The sequence below is a fragment of the Lasioglossum baleicum genome, chromosome 15 (assembly GCF_051020765.1).
Source record: "Lasioglossum baleicum chromosome 15, iyLasBale1, whole genome shotgun sequence".
In the NCBI taxonomy this organism is placed as follows: Eukaryota; Metazoa; Arthropoda; class Insecta; order Hymenoptera; family Halictidae; genus Lasioglossum; species Lasioglossum baleicum.
The window spans coordinates 10,757,160-10,775,230 of NC_134943.1; the positions used below are offsets into that span (position 1 = coordinate 10,757,160).

At 39.7% G+C, this 18,071-nt stretch overlaps 6 protein-coding genes and 1 long non-coding RNA gene across 21 annotated transcripts; 4 read left to right on the forward strand and 3 right to left on the reverse strand.

Annotated features, from left to right (window-relative positions):
- The first annotated feature begins 1,086 nt into the window (after positions 1-1,086).
- On the forward strand, positions 1,087-5,607 carry LOC143216119 (short/branched chain specific acyl-CoA dehydrogenase, mitochondrial). The gene is made up of 9 exons (XM_076438922.1): positions 1,087-1,422; positions 2,400-2,505; positions 3,720-3,820; positions 3,914-4,120; positions 4,295-4,465; positions 4,608-4,733; positions 4,819-5,001; positions 5,091-5,226; positions 5,299-5,607. The coding sequence occupies exons 1-9, from the start codon at positions 1,375-1,377 to the stop codon at positions 5,472-5,474; spliced, it is 1,254 nt and encodes a 417-aa protein (XP_076295037.1). The 5' UTR covers positions 1,087-1,374; the 3' UTR covers positions 5,475-5,607.
- On the reverse strand, positions 5,466-8,422 carry LOC143216124 (protein FMC1 homolog). 9 transcript variants are annotated; one of them, XM_076438930.1, is made up of 5 exons: positions 7,989-8,268; positions 6,883-7,066; positions 6,092-6,802; positions 5,801-5,950; positions 5,466-5,729 (listed from the first exon to the last, which is right to left on the reverse strand). In XM_076438930.1, exons 2-4 carry the CDS (start codon positions 7,038-7,040, stop codon positions 5,938-5,940), a joined length of 882 nt encoding a protein of 293 aa, XP_076295045.1. In that variant the 5' UTR covers positions 7,041-7,066; positions 7,989-8,268; the 3' UTR covers positions 5,466-5,729; positions 5,801-5,937. The 9 variants fall into 9 exon arrangements, with proteins under 9 accessions (XP_076295045.1, XP_076295047.1, XP_076295044.1 ...); XM_076438932.1 differs by lacking the exon at positions 7,989-8,268 and adding an exon at positions 7,257-7,950 and having other exon boundaries at positions 6,092-6,799; XM_076438929.1 differs by lacking the exon at positions 7,989-8,268 and adding an exon at positions 7,257-7,942.
- On the forward strand, positions 7,850-11,162 carry LOC143216122 (uncharacterized). Of its 2 annotated transcripts, XM_076438925.1 has the most exons (6): positions 7,850-8,546; positions 8,622-8,652; positions 8,824-8,902; positions 9,183-9,263; positions 9,392-9,596; positions 9,986-11,162. In XM_076438925.1, the coding sequence occupies exons 5-6, from the start codon at positions 9,438-9,440 to the stop codon at positions 10,805-10,807; spliced, it is 981 nt and encodes a 326-aa protein (XP_076295040.1). In that variant the 5' UTR covers positions 7,850-8,546; positions 8,622-8,652; positions 8,824-8,902; positions 9,183-9,263; positions 9,392-9,437; the 3' UTR covers positions 10,808-11,162. The 2 variants fall into 2 exon arrangements, with proteins under 2 accessions (XP_076295040.1, XP_076295041.1); XM_076438926.1 differs by having other exon boundaries at positions 7,862-8,652; positions 10,079-11,162.
- LOC143216138 (uncharacterized) lies at positions 8,626-11,366 on the reverse strand. 2 transcript variants are annotated; one of them, XR_013010516.1, is made up of 5 exons: positions 11,228-11,366; positions 11,001-11,098; positions 9,710-9,811; positions 9,294-9,416; positions 8,626-9,185 (listed from the first exon to the last, which is right to left on the reverse strand). It is a non-coding gene; the product is annotated as an uncharacterized LOC143216138 (long non-coding RNA). The 2 variants fall into 2 exon arrangements; XR_013010517.1 differs by lacking the exon at positions 9,710-9,811 and having other exon boundaries at positions 8,688-9,185.
- On the forward strand, positions 11,331-13,467 carry Rpn10 (regulatory particle non-ATPase 10). Its single transcript, XM_076438924.1, has 6 exons — positions 11,331-11,473; positions 11,903-12,043; positions 12,127-12,238; positions 12,333-12,707; positions 12,785-13,070; positions 13,142-13,467. Exons 1-6 carry the CDS (start codon positions 11,448-11,450, stop codon positions 13,375-13,377), a joined length of 1,176 nt encoding a protein of 391 aa, XP_076295039.1. The 5' UTR covers positions 11,331-11,447; the 3' UTR covers positions 13,378-13,467.
- A 496-nt stretch (positions 13,468-13,963) lies between these two features.
- On the forward strand, positions 13,964-16,296 carry LOC143216117 (rhotekin-2). Its single transcript, XM_076438919.1, has 8 exons — positions 13,964-14,195; positions 14,319-14,509; positions 14,575-14,784; positions 14,844-15,023; positions 15,106-15,206; positions 15,330-15,544; positions 15,612-15,900; positions 15,978-16,296. The coding sequence occupies exons 1-8, from the start codon at positions 14,049-14,051 to the stop codon at positions 16,112-16,114; spliced, it is 1,470 nt and encodes a 489-aa protein (XP_076295034.1). The 5' UTR covers positions 13,964-14,048; the 3' UTR covers positions 16,115-16,296.
- LOC143216136 (HIG1 domain family member 2A, mitochondrial) lies at positions 16,189-17,382 on the reverse strand. 5 transcript variants are annotated; one of them, XM_076438961.1, is made up of 3 exons: positions 17,364-17,382; positions 16,680-16,935; positions 16,189-16,597 (listed from the first exon to the last, which is right to left on the reverse strand). In XM_076438961.1, exons 2-3 carry the CDS (start codon positions 16,831-16,833, stop codon positions 16,431-16,433), a joined length of 321 nt encoding a protein of 106 aa, XP_076295076.1. In that variant the 5' UTR covers positions 16,834-16,935; positions 17,364-17,382; the 3' UTR covers positions 16,189-16,430. The 5 variants fall into 5 exon arrangements, with proteins under 5 accessions (XP_076295076.1, XP_076295073.1, XP_076295074.1 ...); XM_076438958.1 differs by lacking the exon at positions 17,364-17,382 and adding an exon at positions 17,104-17,237; XM_076438959.1 differs by lacking the exon at positions 17,364-17,382 and adding an exon at positions 17,062-17,186.
- Positions 17,383-18,071: the final 689 nt, after the last annotated feature.

The following is an 18,071-nucleotide window of genomic DNA, read 5'->3' on the forward strand; positions in this document are numbered from 1 at the left end:
TATATGGTCTAACTAAGGGGCAGCATAAGCAGCGAAATCAAAAAAACAATTTGAACCATTCAATAATAAAAAATCTTTACGCTACGCTTTTCTATATTGGTCCATGTTATTCCGATATTGATGTATATGATTTATGATTTTTATTTATATTTATTTATCGATTTTCTTTTCAAACCACAATCAAAGGTTATTTTAAAGAAAAAACCATTTCGAAGACCCGCACCATACTGAGAAAATCTAGCGTACGGCCCTGGCGGCACTCCGGCGAGAGATCGATTCTCGACGTTGTTGTTCAACTGAACTGAAGTTAGCGTCCAATGGGAGTAGTATATGTATTCAAAATTTCTACAATTGATCTTGATTGATCGCGAACCAAGTGCGATCCATCGTATCTATCGTGAAATACGATGATCGAAATTCATCATCTATCCGAGCGGGACGATATTTAACATGTACCCGAGTACAAAATCGTAATGCAATAATCGAAATCACTGAAATCACGAGAATTTCTCGTCAGCATTGTCTAACGTGCAATTTAAATTAAATAATAGCATTATTTCGTATGGCACCGTTGCATATCGCTATGGCACACGTTCGTTTTTGTTCTTCTCCGGCATAGATATCTTCTTTATCGCCCGTTACATTCGGTGGCACGCGTAGTTTAAAGTACGCCGATAACGTGTTTACAGTTAACAAGCTTCAATCAAAAGTAATCGAATTATATATGGAGTAGAAGTGGAATGCCGCGTCGAATACGAACAGATATATAACATGCTCCTTTAACAGCATCTCGTTCGAATATGGATCCAGATCGAAAAACATTTCTCTTTTTTTTTCTATCGAACTCTAGCATATGAAAAGGGTCTAATCATAGAGAGAGAGAGAGACTACGCGAATGTTCGTATACGTGTATACTTTCTCCTGTCCTTCCTTGTGTACGTAGAAGGGGATCTTTGATTTGTCAATAGATCACGTACGAATGCCTAATACGGCTATATGTATATTCATGTACTGGTGTGACAATGTATCGCGTATACATATATATGCAATAAAGAACACAGGAGCAAACAAAACCAACCGTCGCCGGTAAGAAGATAGATCGAGACAGGTTCGGTAATACATCAGAAATCGTATTTGTTTCTCTTACTACATAAAAACCTGTTCGACGCTTCGACAAAATAAACTATGAGCCGAGGAGTTTCGAGGGGGGCCGATATTATTCACAACATCGCGTTCCAGAGGTCAGTGTTGGTTTAGCTTGGAACCTGGCAACACGCGGGTCTACGTTGTTCAGCGAAATCCTCTACATTTTTTAACAACGTATCATTTATACACGCTTACTTTTATTCCCACGACGAGAGTTCGTATCGAAACATGAATTCCAAATTAAGTATGAAATCGTTCGCATCGCTGATAAGACAGGTACGTAAAAACTCAGAATATTCTGTCGCCTTTTATACCTGTTTTTACAATTTAATATATAGTTCGTATAATTGCACAGTCGGTTGATTAATAATTGCATACTTGTCGCGTATTATATCGAGAATATATAACGAGAATATATATCGTGATTCGAAAAGAATAGCGACCGTTATCCATCTATTAATCTAGGAGTACGTATGTATGTATATGTACATATGTACGTACGTATGCGTATGTATGTGTATGTGTATATCACTTGTATAGTTGTATATCTAGCATCGTGCCGCGCAGTATTTATCTAGATTTTGTCCCAATTAGTACGCACCATAGATTACAAATCGAGTTTTTGCCAGCTCGATGGTGAACACTAATCGCCCAAAATTGTACAAATTGTTTGATAATTGAAAATGATAATTACTGTGTATACAGGGTGTCCCAAAAATGGTGTGTTCCCTTGAAAGGGGTAATTCCTGACGTCATTTGAAGTAACTTCTTCTTTCGCGAAAATCTTCTTCGCGGCGTTGTTAAGAATTATTAATAGGTATATTATAGAAGATATTTTTTCGCAAAAGAAAAAGTTACTTTAAATGGCGTTACCCTGTATAGCTGTACAGCTATCTGTATATCACGAGTATCACGTGCCCCATATGCACTCGCAGTGATAAAATATCTAACGCAGCAAATTCTAACGTTTATTATCGTGCTGATTGAATACATTCAGTAATAGAGGAAACGGTTATGTTTTTGTCTTTCATTTTATTTACGCAACTGCATTATCTCGTAATCAGCACAACGCAACGTACGTTAGTTGCACGTTTTGTTTTCTCACGGAATTTTGTGCAGCTTATCAGTATCGTAAGCTGTAAATTATACAGCTCAGTAAAACAAGTATTATATTAGTTATATCGCTTGTTTAATACTTCTGTTGGCTGCTAATCGATAATTAACGGTTTCATCATTCGATTGAAATCCCACAGAGCGGATACTTTGCAAGACATTTCGGAGTAAGCACACCACGATGCGACCAATGTCCAGGACCTCTCACTCAATTCTCGGAGGATGAACTTATGATGAAACAAGCTGGTACAATAGTTATGCTGCGTATATACATATTGTTTTTGCACCCTTCAGACTCGAAGCAATTTTAATTCCACAATCAAGACTCTTCTTTGAACCCACATCATTTTTATCTGTACATCGAATTGCATCTGTTATCTCATATAACACCCAGTCAACCAGGCCTGTCGTAGCAGAAATTGAGCCCAGTGTGCGGAGGCCACCTAACGGGCATTATACTGGCCGAACGTCGCTCGAAGCTGCTCAAAGCACACGATGGCTCGATTCTGGCCATACCACAAAAGATCGCGTGGGCTCGTACTCTTGCCACGACATAATCCCGGCACAAGCTGCCCTCTTAAAATGGACCGAGCTGCCAGGATTGTGCCGAGGCAAGAATACGAGCCCACGCCAGCTTATGTGCCATGGGCCGAATCTAGCATTTTTGCTTACTGGGCAGTTCAGCTTCTGCAATTTATCGAATACAGACGAATTTAACAATATTAAAATTGTTTTAATAACGGTATGGCCATTTTTACTGGCGGCTCAGAGGGTGCGAAGGGTTAAATGCTTCTCTTTACGTAAGTGTTTACGCGAAACCTTCCAAGTAAGCAAAAATACTACGTTCTGGCCATGGCACATAAGCTCGCGTGGGCTCGTATTCTTGCTTCGGCACAATCCTGGCCGCTCGGTCCATTTTAAGAGGGTAGCACGGTCCATAATTTAAAAAAATTTTTTTTGCATAAAGACGTTGTAATTAATGCAACTGTAAAGAAAATGGTACGGCAAGGGGTTAAGAGGAAAGAAGTAACATTCAATTTAGTTTATATCTCGCAATCGATGCAAAACGTAAAACGGTCCCTGAAAAGAGGGACCGCGATGCCCTCTTAAAATGGACCGAGCGGCCAGGATTGTGCCGGGCTGGTGCCGAGGGCAGAATCGAGCCATCGTGTGCTCGATTTCTGCTACGGCAGGCCTGATTGACTGGGATGTTTCAATAATAGTATGGCAATTTTTACTGGCGCCTCAGAGGACGCGAAAGGTTAAATGCTTTTCTTTACGTAACTTTTTACGCGAAACCTTCTATGACTCGAACATAAATAAATTTTTATCGACGAAACAACTACTTCAATGCAAAATAAATATTTGCTGGTGGTAGACGGCACTTTTGTTCATGCTTGAAACACTAAATTCAATGTTTCTCAATCTCAAAAGATCGTATTGCTCGCAATATATTTCAGTTAGTAAGTTAGCGAAGGAAGAAATCACTCCGCTCGTACGCGACATGGAGCAGAAGGGCAAGATCGACGAAGGTCTGTTGCAGAAACTCTTCGACAATGGTGTACGTGAATAATATACTGACAAAATCTTATCGTTATCTTGTTTTTCGACGGAATGACGCGATACGATGTATTCATGCTGTTATCGGCTTTAGTTGATGGGCATCGAGATTCCTGAAAAATATGGTGGTTCCGGATGCAATTTTATGTCGACGATTCTAGCAGTCGAAGAAGTGGCGAAAGCCGATGGGTCTGTCGCGGCACTAGTCGATATCCACAATACCTTGGTAAATTCGTTGATCTCGAAAGTTGGCTCGGAAGAGCACAAAGCAAAATACTTGCCCCGATTAGCGCAAAATTACGTAAGTTCGATATCTATATACGTGTATATGTCTATTATGGATTCTTTACCCGTCCTCGATTTTGCAATCGGATGACGCGCCTATAGCCACGACTATCGCGCGCCAGTTTCGCTACTTTTATGTAAATACAGAGATACTATAATGAAAAACAAATTACATATGTTCTTGTTTTAGGCGGGCAGCTTTTGCCTTACAGAGCCTGGATCCGGATCGGATGCGTTTTCTTTGAAAACCGAAGCGAAAAAAGACGGATCCAATTATATAATAAATGGTACAAAAATGTGGATTTCAAATTCAGATGTTGCCGGATTATTTATAGTTTTTGCGAACGCAAATCCATCTGTCGTAAGTCGATGTGTTCCACTTACTTTCTCAGTCAGCAAAATTGTCAAAATTTCTCGCATGTAATCGTAAAGGTCGAAATGATTCAATAAACATTCGGGGAAACATTTCTATGAGTAATGACTGTGCGAATATACGATTTTAGGGATACCGTGGTATCACAGCGTTCTTCTTGGAACGAGATACGCCTGGACTTACGGTCGCCAAGCCAGAAGACAAACTGGGAATAAAAGCTTCGGGTACCTGCATGGTCCATTTTGATAACGTACAAGTAAGGAAATTGCTTTACTCGAATCCTCAAGATCGAATACTTGAGAATAGAACGGTTTAGAAGAACGCATTCATTGTACACACAGGTTCCGGAAACTAACATCTTAGGAGAGTATGGCCAAGGCTACAAATACGCGGCTGGATTTCTCAACGAAGGTCGAATCGGTATCGGAGCTCAAATGATTGGTATAGCACAAGGATGCGTGGATGCCACTATACCATACACCCTGGAGAGGAAGCAGTTCGGCAAAGATATTTTCTCATTTCAAGTATAGAAAGAAAACTCGTACTTTTCTTTAAATAAAGTAGAAACTCCGAGAAATATAGTCTAGTAGTAAGCACGTTAATGTTCCCTTAGTCGATGCAACATCAAATCGCGCAAGTGGTTACCGATCTCGAGTGCGCCAGATTATTGGTTTACAATGCCGCCAGGCTGGTCGATGCGAAAAAGGACGTTATGAAAGAAGCCGCCATGGCGAAACTGGTTGCATCGGGTAAAAACCACAATAATAACGATGACGATGATGTTGATCGGAGCGATATATTCTAAACTTGTCAAATTTCAGAGACAGCATTACGCGTTACCGCAAAATGCATCGACTTCATGGGCGGAGTAGGATTTACGACCGACTTCCCTCAAGAAAAGTACTTCAGAGATTCGAAGATCGGAACCATTTACGAAGGTACAAGCAACATGCAGCTATCAACCATAGCCAAGTGTATTCGCAAGGAATTTTCATGAATTGGTCCGTGTCGCCGGTTCCAAGTTTATTCTTCCGCTTCATTTCATATTATACATTATAGATAATATTTTTTACATTTTTGTACTGTTCTGCGCGATCCTAGCGATCAATAAATATATGTTTTGTTTATAACTGGTTCGAACCAAGATTACAATGGATCGGCGGGGGGTAATTTAAATCCTAGAAGATCCGCAGTTTCTTGGATACTTCGTTCACCTTTACCAGTGTAGCGGATGAGAATCTCTTTGCACGTTCTTCGGGAATTCAAATAACACAAATACGTCTCAGCTAAATTTCTCAACTCCTCTCGGGCTTTGCATAATACCTCGGAAGTCTCTCGATGAGCTCGTGCTTGCTCCAAAATGTAACGCACCATCGTATCATTTTGTATCTTCCGATCGGGCGGCGATGCCCGCCGAATTTCCTGTATAAGCGCACGAATCAATTGCACGTTGGTTTTCATCATCCAGTCGGCCTAAAACAAATGAAAACGATTATTAAAACCAACATATAAAACGTGAATGCTAGATTATCGAGATATCATGAGATCTTATCGCGTCGACAATATTATATTCGTCGTTTCATGCATTTTCTTGCGAATCTGAAAGGTTAATACCTAGAAACGTAATTAGAGATTCTAGCATCTATTTGTTCTGTTTGTTTCGCAGTGAAATAATCTATGGTCGTGTTTCGGTAACAGGGTTCCTCTCTTTCGTTCCAGAAATTCCTAGGTATCTTATTGATATCTTGTTCCAAAAATATGTGAAGGTTCAGATCGTTGAATGCTTCTTCGTGTGGGAAATTGTTTCTCAAGGCAATTTCTGTGACGTATGGCTGAATCCGTACAATATAATCGATACACCCAGACCTATTAGCTGCCGTCAAATTATCGACCACAGCGGAAAAGCTATTCGTCAAAAGGATACATTTGCATAACCTTTCGCCCCAATTCGCATAAAGGAAATTATTGGTCAAATGCGTCGCACAGTGCGGCATATATACTAAGGTCACGTTATTCTCGACAATTCGTTTGCCCTCCTCGTTGACATTCAAAACATTGAAACCAAACCTTAATAAGAACTCGATTTCTTTGGAAGAAAAAATTGGGTCGTATACATACACACGTGAACCGTAATGATTTTTCAAAGAGAGCAGTAACGCCAATTGATATTTAGAAGATTTAAGACGTAAGAAAGGCCCTAGACCGTAACATAGTATCTCCGAAACACCGTCAACGTTCAAAGCATTCAACGAGCTTTTCATGGAATGGAAAACATTATCGGCAAACAATGTGCTTCGCAATTCGGTCTCGGCCTCGAGAAGTCTTCTGAAAATGATTGTAAAATAAACGAACGAGTGTGCAAATGTGCAACAAATGTTCTCGATACATCGGAGAAAGTCTCTTACCCAAACAGGACCTCGCAATTAACATCGCTAAAATTGTCATCGTTATCGTCCTCGGGTAAAGGTACATTTGGATCGGAACTGTTTCGAACGCGAGACACTCGCTTCTTTCGACGAGATACAAGTTTAAATTCTCCGGTGTCTCTTGTCTCGCAAGCCATTCTAGGTGTATCCAATTCGGATGTGTCTACTTTTGCATACATGTTTTCTTAGCAACTCGTGTCACTGATGATTAAGCGACTTACGTAAAGATAAATCTCTAACTCTCAAATTTAGCGATGCAAAATACCCAATACGTGTGCAAAAACTAACCGCACTTTTAACTACTCGAGACTAAATTGCCATGCATTCACTAAAGATTAGTACAAACGTCATACCGATGTAAATCGCGGTCACTTTGAATCGAAATTATTGATACAACTATCGAATTTGCTGCCTTCTCGATATTTTCACAAAATTTTCATTCAGCAATACATGTGTGTTTACATATGATGATTGATCATGGCCCATGCAGCATGATGAGGATGAGATCCAATGAGATCTTAAACTATAGATACTTCTAGACCCGGCTTCATCTATAATCTATAAGATTACTTTATCTACCAGATGACGGATGTGGGCAGAGTGCTATAGTCTGTTGAGAAAGGGGAATGGTCACCGCATCTCATTCTGTATAAATATTTATGGAAACAGAAACTGTAACTGTAATATATATTTCATTTCATTACTCGTTCATTTTTATCTTTTTATTTTAAATATGGCTAACTCGTTTTGTCGATTATAATTTGAAAAGAGCTAGATTTTAATGTAGACGTTGATAATATGAAATCTGTATTTATTTCGTCACATAACCTATACACGCAATTATCATTGGATAATGTCGTGAGCATTGTACGAAATGTGTATTGCAAGCTGGTCTAGATGGAGCTAACGAGAACGAGTCCAATTGTTCGACCGTTGCCGTTTATGTTGCCGTTGCCACAGACGTGCTGTTGCCGTTGCGTTGTGTTGTGATCGTGTGTTGTGTATGCATGCAAGCATGCATATACAGTATACAGTATGTATAAAATGTACAGTATACAATGCGTACATATTAATAGAATACATACATGACACAATGAATATATTTTTCACGAGATAAGAAAATGTTCAAATGTTGTCTTCACCGCGACAATGTCGCGTTACTCATCTATTCTTCCAGGGCCATTCTTTTTTTTTTGGTCGTACCGTTTCGAAAAAAAATCACAGTCACGATAAAACGTATTCTTCGAGTTCTCAGCCTCGATCACGAAATTGCTAAATGATATCAACACACGTATATGTATATGTATATCTATACATGCATATGGTGTGCAAACGGTTTTGGTTTCGAAAAGATAAAACGCGAGAACTCACAGAAACACGTGACAGAGCGTAAGCTCGGACTGGGTAGAGGTAGAAGTAGAAGGAAGAAACGGTGAGACGTTCGTAACATAACTAACGATGTGTAGCAGTGTAGGTACAGCGCATGACGCGTTATTCGTCAACGACAAACTGACCGAACAGACTGTGACGGTCGGTCGGTCGGTCGTATTGTCGTATAAGCGTAAGGCGTAAGCGGTCAACCAAGCAAATCGACAGTTATGATCGATCGGCATAAATTGGATCACGCAAAGTGTACACAACAAGTTCGTATCGATGAATTCGTGCCGATCGATTTTGACTAACAGCATTTTAACAAAGTGTATTATATGTTATAAAAGCGGAGGGAACGCGACGTTACCGTAAAGGAAGGTAAAGAAAATATTTATCGTGCGCACCGCGTTGATCAACGAACGTGACCGTTCGATCTCTCGGTGGTATTTGTGCTTCTTTAGGTGCACTTTGAAACGACGACTTTCGTATTTTATACTTTTATTATCGTGAGAAATGAAATCGTTCTAACTACCGTTTCTTTCTCTTTAGATATCGATAGGCAACCTAATCGGCTAGTCGATGCCATATTTACTGGATGCGAAAGTAGAGGCGAGAACAACAGTGAACGGTATCGAAATAACGTTACACGTAGATATACTTGCTTAGCGTTTTAATGTCTCATCGTATACAGTTTATTTCTTCCGTTTCGAATCGTTCGTATATCATCGATATTGAGCTTCTTCGTTTTTTATTAAAACGCAAATCAACAGCTACCTTAACAAATTCTCGATCGTGCGGAATTACAATCGGACTTACGCGACAAGTCCTTTTGTCCTTCGAATTGATTAACTTATCGTTACGGGACGATCATAATCGGAGCGTGAATCACATTCCTCATTGCCTTCCAGAATCTAGGGATCGATCGTAGGAAAAAAGGGGTCGTGAGATATCGTCTTCGAAACGAGAAAATCGTAAACCACAACGGGGAAGTAAGTTTTTCATCGTAAAATAATTCTTACTATTTTCTATTGCATTCTTGCTTCACCTTGAACGGCGATACATTTGTCTAATCATATACATTGACTTGCGCCGGTGTCTTCTGTCCATTGTGATTCAGGCGTAAACCGGCTTCCGTTACCGACCTGCAGGCATTTTTTATAAAGATGTCTTTTACCACACAAACGAATAAATGGTCTCCGAGAGTAATAATAATCTTTCAATTAACCGTTTGGACCGCCGTTGGAATTATACTTCTGCGAAAAGGTGCAAAATCCTTACGCGATATTCAGGATTCGCTACGAAACGACACTGCTGATACACAGGTTTGACATTTTTATAAAAGTATCAAATAATTCGTGCTACACGCGCGTATGCGTGAAACGCACGTGCTACACAGAACGTTGGCCAATGTAAATAAATACATATACGTACTCACATGCGTTTGCATACACGTAAACGTGCGTGTACGTATACACATGTATATGTTTACGTTGAACGTCCCGCTGAGTAAGTACGCGTGCGTAGTGTGCGTATATTTCTGTAAAAGGGAAACGCAATGAAAAAAATGAAATATCGATCGATTGCGTTTTCTACTATATCGATTCTTTTGGCGCTGGGACTGGAAGCGATAATAAATATATCGAAAAGACGAAACATATGTCTGTATAGTAATTAATATCTAAATCGATTGGCATTTCTTCATATTTCTTAGATTTCTGTACACATATATACACATATGCATATGCATATCCTTGAGAAAAAGAAAAGTGAATCAACGAAAGCTTCGGGAACACTATTTTCACAGGAAACGATCGCGAGGCGGAGCGAAAAAGAGTTGATCGAAGAATCGAGTATTACAGAAAATCGTGATCGAATTGCTGAGATTGCAACTCAACGGAATGACGTTGCGACGGCTTTGAACAATTCCGAGGCTCTTAGACGAAACAAAATATGGTTATCGCTGAAACCGTATGCATCTTATCGAGCAGACAGTATTGCTATCAAAAAACGGACTACATCTATCGATCGTAAACAGGATCTTCGAGGCGTACGCGCGATCCAAACTCTGTGGATTCGTGCATCCAACGAGAACAAAGACGAGCAAGTGGAAAATAAAACAGGAGCTGTTGTTCACAATGTAGCTCAATCGATACAATCCGATGACACGACAAATCTTTACGATACAGAAGAGAACGCATCGTTGCAATCGACAGAACCTGATTCTACCAATCTCACTAGCCAGACAGGCAACGACAAAATCGGACGAAAAGTACAGCGCGCTCCAGTGAACAGAATCGGTGTGGCTGTTGCCATAACGATGCTGGCGATCGGTGTAGTTATGTTGCTGTTAGGACCTCTTATCGTTATCCTTCGGGCTTACAGCGATAGAAGACGATCCACGCAAATCTTTCTAAAATCAAGGTGTCATTCCGATCGACCACCAACCTATGAGGAAGTAGTATTAATGGATCAAGCGCCGAGATATTCGACGCTTCAATTAGACACGATCACCGAATCTTCTCCCTCCCTGTAAACAATCCTCTTACGATTAATTTGCAATCTTTGAACACTCTGTATATCGATCGGTGTATGCATGTGTATGTGTGTGAGTGTCGTGCGCGTCTCATAGTATTTCAGGAGTATGTATAATGTTATGTATCCGTGTTTGCATGTGTGCGTTTATATATATGTAGCATAATCTTTCGTCAAATTTCATTTATACATACTGTGATCGCACAAGCATTTTCCATTTTCGTTACATTTCTGTATAATTTCGTTTCGAATCATAATACGAAGACTTCGATCGATCGATAATACGATTTATCTAGAACAGATCGTACTTATACATTTGTCGTCCGTACTTACTTATACAAGTGATCTAAGTAAAATAGTTTAAGAAATACGCGAACGATGTAATTTTTTTCGTTACATATATATACATATATATATTTACCTTTTTCTTTTTTTTTAACCATTCATTGTTTACGTAAACAATTATTCGCGAGTCCGTTGCCTTCGAAAATTGACGTGTAGAATTTTAAAACGGAACAACGCGTGCGAATTGAACCGAACCGAACGAAGCTGAACATAGGAAAATACGACAACGCCAGACAGAACAGAACAGAACGGAACGGAACGAAACGGACTGAAACAACTCAGTAACTCGAGCCAAGATGGTACTGGAAAGTACGATGATATGGTAAGCTATTGACATTTGTTCGATTTATTCAAAGCAATATTGTATTTTATTGTTTCACGCTTTACGAGAGTCAAAATTTAATCATGCTCGACGTTTGTGACCAAATATCCAGGCAGCTTTGTAAGAATGAAAACCGCGAATAACTCGCGAACGTTGAACGCGAGTGACAGTGCAAAGTTGAAACGGGCCGAAGCGGACTCACGATCAATTTTTTTCAAGTTACTGTAATTGCAGAATATTAGGTGTAGTTTGAGCATGGATTATACGTGGAATATTTCTCACCGAGAAAAGGAAAAGCCGATGTCCTCCGATCAGAATGTATTCGGCATAATAAATTGCGGTTGGAGGTTATACGAACCCCAAATGACTTCGGTACAAGTTAGCTGAGAAACCCAGAGTACTTATTGGTACCTGTTTGAACGTTTTCAGTGTCGACAACAGCGATTACATGAGAAATGGAGATTTTTTACCAACACGTCTTCAAGCACAACAGGAAGCCGTTAATTTGGTCTGCCACTCGAAGACTAGGTCTAATCCTGAAAACAATGTTGGTTTAATAACATTAGCCAAGTAAGTAAATAAATCATTTTACATGTGCTAGCTCTACGCAGAACATAATTGTCCCACGAATTAATTTCATATTTTTCTAACAGCGTTGAAGTATTAGCTACATTAACCAGCGATGTAGGTAGAATTATATCCAAGCTTCATCAAGTTCAACCGAATGGCAATCTATGTTTGATCACTGGCATCAGAATTGCACATGTAAGTATATTTCGCTTGTTATCGTTCTCTTATGCATCGTATAAACAAGTGACGCAGAATTAATAATAATCGTTGATGTAATGTTACGCAACAGTTAGCATTGAAACATCGTCAAGGTAAAAATCATAAAATGCGTATCGTGGCTTTCATCGGTAGTCCGATAGAGATCGACGAAAAGGAGCTGGTAAAATTAGCGAAACGTTTGAAGAAAGAAAAAGTGAACGTAGATGTGATTAGCTTTGGTGAGGAAAGCGTCAACAACGAAGTGTTGACTGCGTTTGTTAACGCCTTGAACGGGAAGGACGGTACTGGCAGTCATTTGGTCACTGTTCCACCTGGACCGCATTTATCCGACGCGTTAATTTCTTCTCCCATAATTCAAGGAGAAGATGGGATGGGTGGTACTGGCATAGGAGGAGCCGCCTATGAATTTGGTGTTGATCCGAACGAAGACCCAGAATTAGCATTGGTTTGTAATCTATCGTTTTTCTAATTCTCTACAGACATTGAAACGAACAGAGTTTCTCAAGCGACTTTTTTGCACAGGCATTACGTGTTTCTATGGAAGAGCAACGACAACGTCAAGAAGAAGAAGCACGGCGAGCTCAAGCGACCGAGGCAGCTGCGACCAAGCAGCCGGAAACTATTAAAGAGGTGCCGAATGAAGAAGCAATGTTGAAACGCGCGCTCGCCATGTCGCTTGAGAACGCAGAAGATTCATCTTCGGCATCCGATAATACTACACCGTCTAGTGGAAATGTACCGGACTTTGCTCGTATGACGGAAGAGGAGCAAATTGCTTTCGCTATGCAGATGTCCATGCAAGATCAACGTACGACAACATCCCCATACACGTTTACCAGTACATACACGTTACCAGTTTCTCCTCTTTCTTTTTTGCAGAAGAACACGAGTCCTTGAAGGAAGAGGCAATGGAAGTTGAGGAAGACTATGCCGCTGTCATGTCCGATCCAGCATTTCTGCAATCAGTTCTGGAGAATTTACCGGGTGTTGATCCTCATTCCGAAGCCGTCCGTCAAGCTGTTGGATCTCTTCAGCAGAACAAGGATAAAGACAAGGAGAAAGAAAAAGAGAAGGAGAAAGAGAAGGAGAAAGATAAAGACAAGGAAAAGAAATGAAAAATCAGTGCTCCTTCGATATATAACTATATGTTAATCGCTGTTTTGTGAATACATCTATACCAAATATAAGTTTTCGATTTTTCAGGACTTTATTCACCGTTTTCTGTCCAGTCCTTTTCTTCGTTCGAAACCGGTATCGAATGATATTGATCATCTCGTGTATATACATACTTGCATATACATACTCCCAAAGCTCGCTGCGTGTACATATATCTTACATTACGTATATGTATCTACATATCACTACATATGTACTGCTACATACTGTTGTATCCGTCTTCGTTGCCAACCACACTACCCCCTCTCTTTATGTTCCCCCACCCCCACTAACGTTTCTCATAATCAGTGATGCCAGAATCACGCGTCGTGGGTTTTTTCCCCTCCGCTCGCTCAGCCGACTCGACCCCCCACTCTGACGCACCGTCGTCGCCACGCACCGTCGTCTACTCTGCCGAGATACTCTGATACAGATACGTTCGTGTGTAGCGCGTGCGCAGTAGAAGCAACGTGGCGACGACAGTGCGTCATAGTGGGGGGTCGAGTCGGCTGAACGAGCGGAGGGGAAAAAACCCACGACCCATGATTCTGGCATCACTGCTCATAATGGCTGCGACTGGCTTGACAAACGCGCTCCGTCTACCGTTGGAAGAGAAACGCTAAACCTCAAAATGGCGCCACGCAGGAAAAGTATCGGAACTATTCGGGGCTGTTTTAACGATACTTTGGATAAAGAAAATAAATATTTACGTTCTTTGAGTGATTATCAAGCACGAGTCAGAAGACGCGACAGCATCAGAAACTGCAAAAATATAGCGGTAAATTTAAATTTATTTGTTTACACTTGTTGCTCACCCTGTCACAAGCCATTTACCGCTCTACTGTATATATATATGTTTATAAGAACAAATTGTGATACACGATAATTGTGTTTCTTGCAGGAACATGATTTACGACGAAAGATCGAGTTGGAAGTAAAAATAAAAGAAGGCTCTTCAAAATTGTTAGCTGCAGCCCGACATCCCACGCAAAGTTTGGAAGCTGCGCGTGCTCTACTCATATCGAGTAAACGAATGTCTATTTACACAATCGAACTGCAACATCGTGGCACCGATGCTACTATAAACACAAGGTAATAGCTCTTTATTCAGACGTACTTAAATATTAATTATAGCTACTAGATACAACTTGTTACAGCATTTCCAGAACCAATGGAAAATTATCCGTTTCGGATCTCAGATTCCCTTTGATGTGGAGAGACTCGGATCATTTTAAAAATCGAGGAGATCATAGAAGATTCGCAGTTTTCTGTTTAGCTCGTGTCGGTACTGAAATTCACGATACAACCTTAGTTTATCCTGTTGATAGAGGACAGACAGACATCAGTTTTCCCGACACTTTACTATTGTAAGATATCATAGTTTTATTCATTGTGTTTGACAAAAATAACATTGTTCTATTTTCAGTAATAGTGTACCAGCTGAGTTTGAATTAACATTAGAGGTATACAGTCACGTTTTACAGGAAGACCTTAGTATCGCCAGTACTCCGATAAGAATCAGGAGGTCCATCCATTCGTCAATTTCAAAAACTGTGGGCAGAAAGTTAGCGTCATCTTTACGAGACGAGTACAACGCTGCGAAGACGTGAGCCTCCATTCTAATTAACGTACAGCATAACGATTAAAACGTTAAATTATTTGGTTATTCTCGAATTTTTATCTTTCAGAGGACCACAATTTCATTTAGTGGCCTACGCAAAAATGTCTCTTAACGACACAGATGGGAATATACATACGCACGACTTGGCCTTAAACAATTTTGACACAGGTTGATTTTAATCTACAGTTTCTCTTTCTCCCTTCTTTCTTTTTGGACGGAAAATTTACCTTTGACTACCGATACATCGATATCAAATGAACTTTTCCAAAGTTTCGAAATTTGACCTTTTAGAGACCAAAGCTCATGCTTTGCCACTATTCGGACACTTCTGTTGCCGTCTAGCGGTACAACCGGATTGTATCGATAAGGAATTAGACATAGGATTTGTAATTATAAACGATAAACGTTGCTGGGCACGATTACATGGCTTCGAGATAGAAGCCTGGAAAACGAAAAAACTTGCAGACGAATTACAAAAGCCTGAAATTACGATTTGCGTGAACAAGGTGCGGAAGAACGTAGCTGTAAATTTGTGAAACGTTCTGTTGACAAAACGATGATATTTCATTTCAGGATACTCTCGTCCGACAATCAAGATCAGTGATTTGTCAATTACGAATTATCAATTGCGTAGACGGCATCAGGAAACGGGATACTATTGAATTTTACTCAAAGGACGATGTTCGAAAGTGTTTGGAACAGTTAATACATCGTATCGATGAACATTCGAAATGGAAACATGCGGCAATGAACTTTCAGCGAATTCCATCTTTGGAGAATTCATGTACGACTACAAATGCGAAACACTTATTTGCTGCCAATAGACAACAAGGATCCTTGTACGACGAAATTCCGTTAATAGGTAATGTCTTCTAGACAGTGAACATAATTACTTGGAAATTTCAATAGCAAAAATTATACGCTTTTTCAATCCTATAGAACCTGCACATTCCGAATCTGTTTCGAGCATATCTATATCGAAAGGAATGCGAAAATCCAAGCGTCTCGACTCTCCATCTTCGGTCACTGCGTTGAATTCGCATCAGAAATTTTTCAATACGATTCACTATAGATGAATTTCTATATGAAGAAAGGTAAAATATCGATAACACAAAATATTTTTGTGTTGTACATTCTTATAAACAAGAACTTTATATAGCTTGTATATTTTTCCTATATTCTACAGAAAATATTATTTATGTATTTCTTCAAATGCAGTAATTACAGAATAAATTTTACTGGATAATCTTACATCAAACTTAGAACTTGCGTACACAAAAAGGCTGTTGTATGTTTCATTGGTTGTATTCATCATCGCGAATAACAGTATAGTCTAATCAAGGATATACATATTGAACATCTAATAGTATTAAATTAGGGTTGCAAACATATTTATTGTCCTTTCTTTCTTGCTGTAAGAAGAAGTCCGGCAACAATGGATAAGAGAGTGAATGCTTGTGCACCGACTCGTGCACGCATCATGTACTGAGACATTTTGGTGTTTCCTACGTAAAAACTCTTAAGACCGACAAGAAGAGCGGTTACAGTTGCTATGGTACCTGAGGCAACAAAGGAACAATGTAACAACTTTTTCCATATAATTGGAATAATATTGCGACTTTCGTAAACTTAATTTCTTACCCAGTGGTACCATAGGGTTTTCCTTCGTTTTGCGTACCAGTTTTTCTTTAAAGGTCTCAATACCGCTGTTTCCAAAAGCATCGTTCTGTAGTCGAACCCAATCTAGTTCATTTAACATGTCCACCTTATCTTTTGAATCTTCCGGCATTATCATTTAGAAAATAATTTGTTAGTAACGGTACAATGTGTCGGTTCTTGAAATGTCGAATTTCTTGATTTGGTCATGAAATATTGTTTAAATTGTTTTGTACCAATTCTAACAAGGAAAAAAGAACACGTTACTATTACACCTTGCTAGCCGATAGCGTTATGCGTTTCATTTGTAAGTATTAATATTCACATTTATATTTAAATATATAATAGTAAATAGAGAACACATAACCTATTATTAACGTGTGAATGTGCTTGTTTATTTGGTATTTACCCATAGACATATAGAGATAGACTGCGTGGCCTGAACGAAGCGCTGAAGCCCACAATGGCGGCGTGCGAGAGAGAGAGAGCATTAGCCGGGGTCCATAGCGCTCTCTTTCTAATTGATGTGTCGACACATCATATAGAAAGAGAGCGCTATGGACCCCGGCTAATGCTCTCTCTCTCAATCTTTGTACCGCGCGCCGCCATTGTGAGCTTCAACTCGCCCATAAGACGGCGCAGTCTATCTCTATATGTCTATGTATTTACCACACTACCACCATATTGTGCGCTTTCCACGCGCATGCGCGACCAAAGCCAGGAACGTATCTACATCTACGTCCTAAGTTTGTGGGGAACTATACTGGTAGGAAAGTATACCGGAAGAGTTCAGAACAGTTCAGAAGTTTATATATTATATGTACATACATATTATATTTTAATACAACACACACACATATTATACATACATATTTCAAAATCAAATCATAACAAATTTTAAAAATTTTACAGGGTGATAAAGGTACCCTATTTTATCGAAAATTTAACTTTGCGTAAAGGCTGAAGGAGAATGAAGACCTCTATCGTTATTCTGATTGGTCGACATTTTCATTTCAACCAATAGCAACACTATGTGTGCTAAAGCTGCTAAAGACCATTCCCTTGTGACGTCACAGGGTAAAGGGGGTCCTCGCTCGCAGCCAATGGTTAGGCTTTGACGTCACACGCTTTAGCCAATGATTCGACTAGAACAGACAGTGCGAGTAGAATGACCCAATCAAACGGCTTGCTGCCGCATTCCTTTCGAATTCCTGCCGGGAAACAACTTATGAGGCTCGGAGAGTATACTTAATTAATCGGTATTGTTAAGCCGAATTTATAAATATGTGCACGATTGGTGCGATTAAAATACATTGAAAATTCGACCTTCTTCCATGATGCATTTGCATAATGTAGCGTGTATATACATGCGTATAT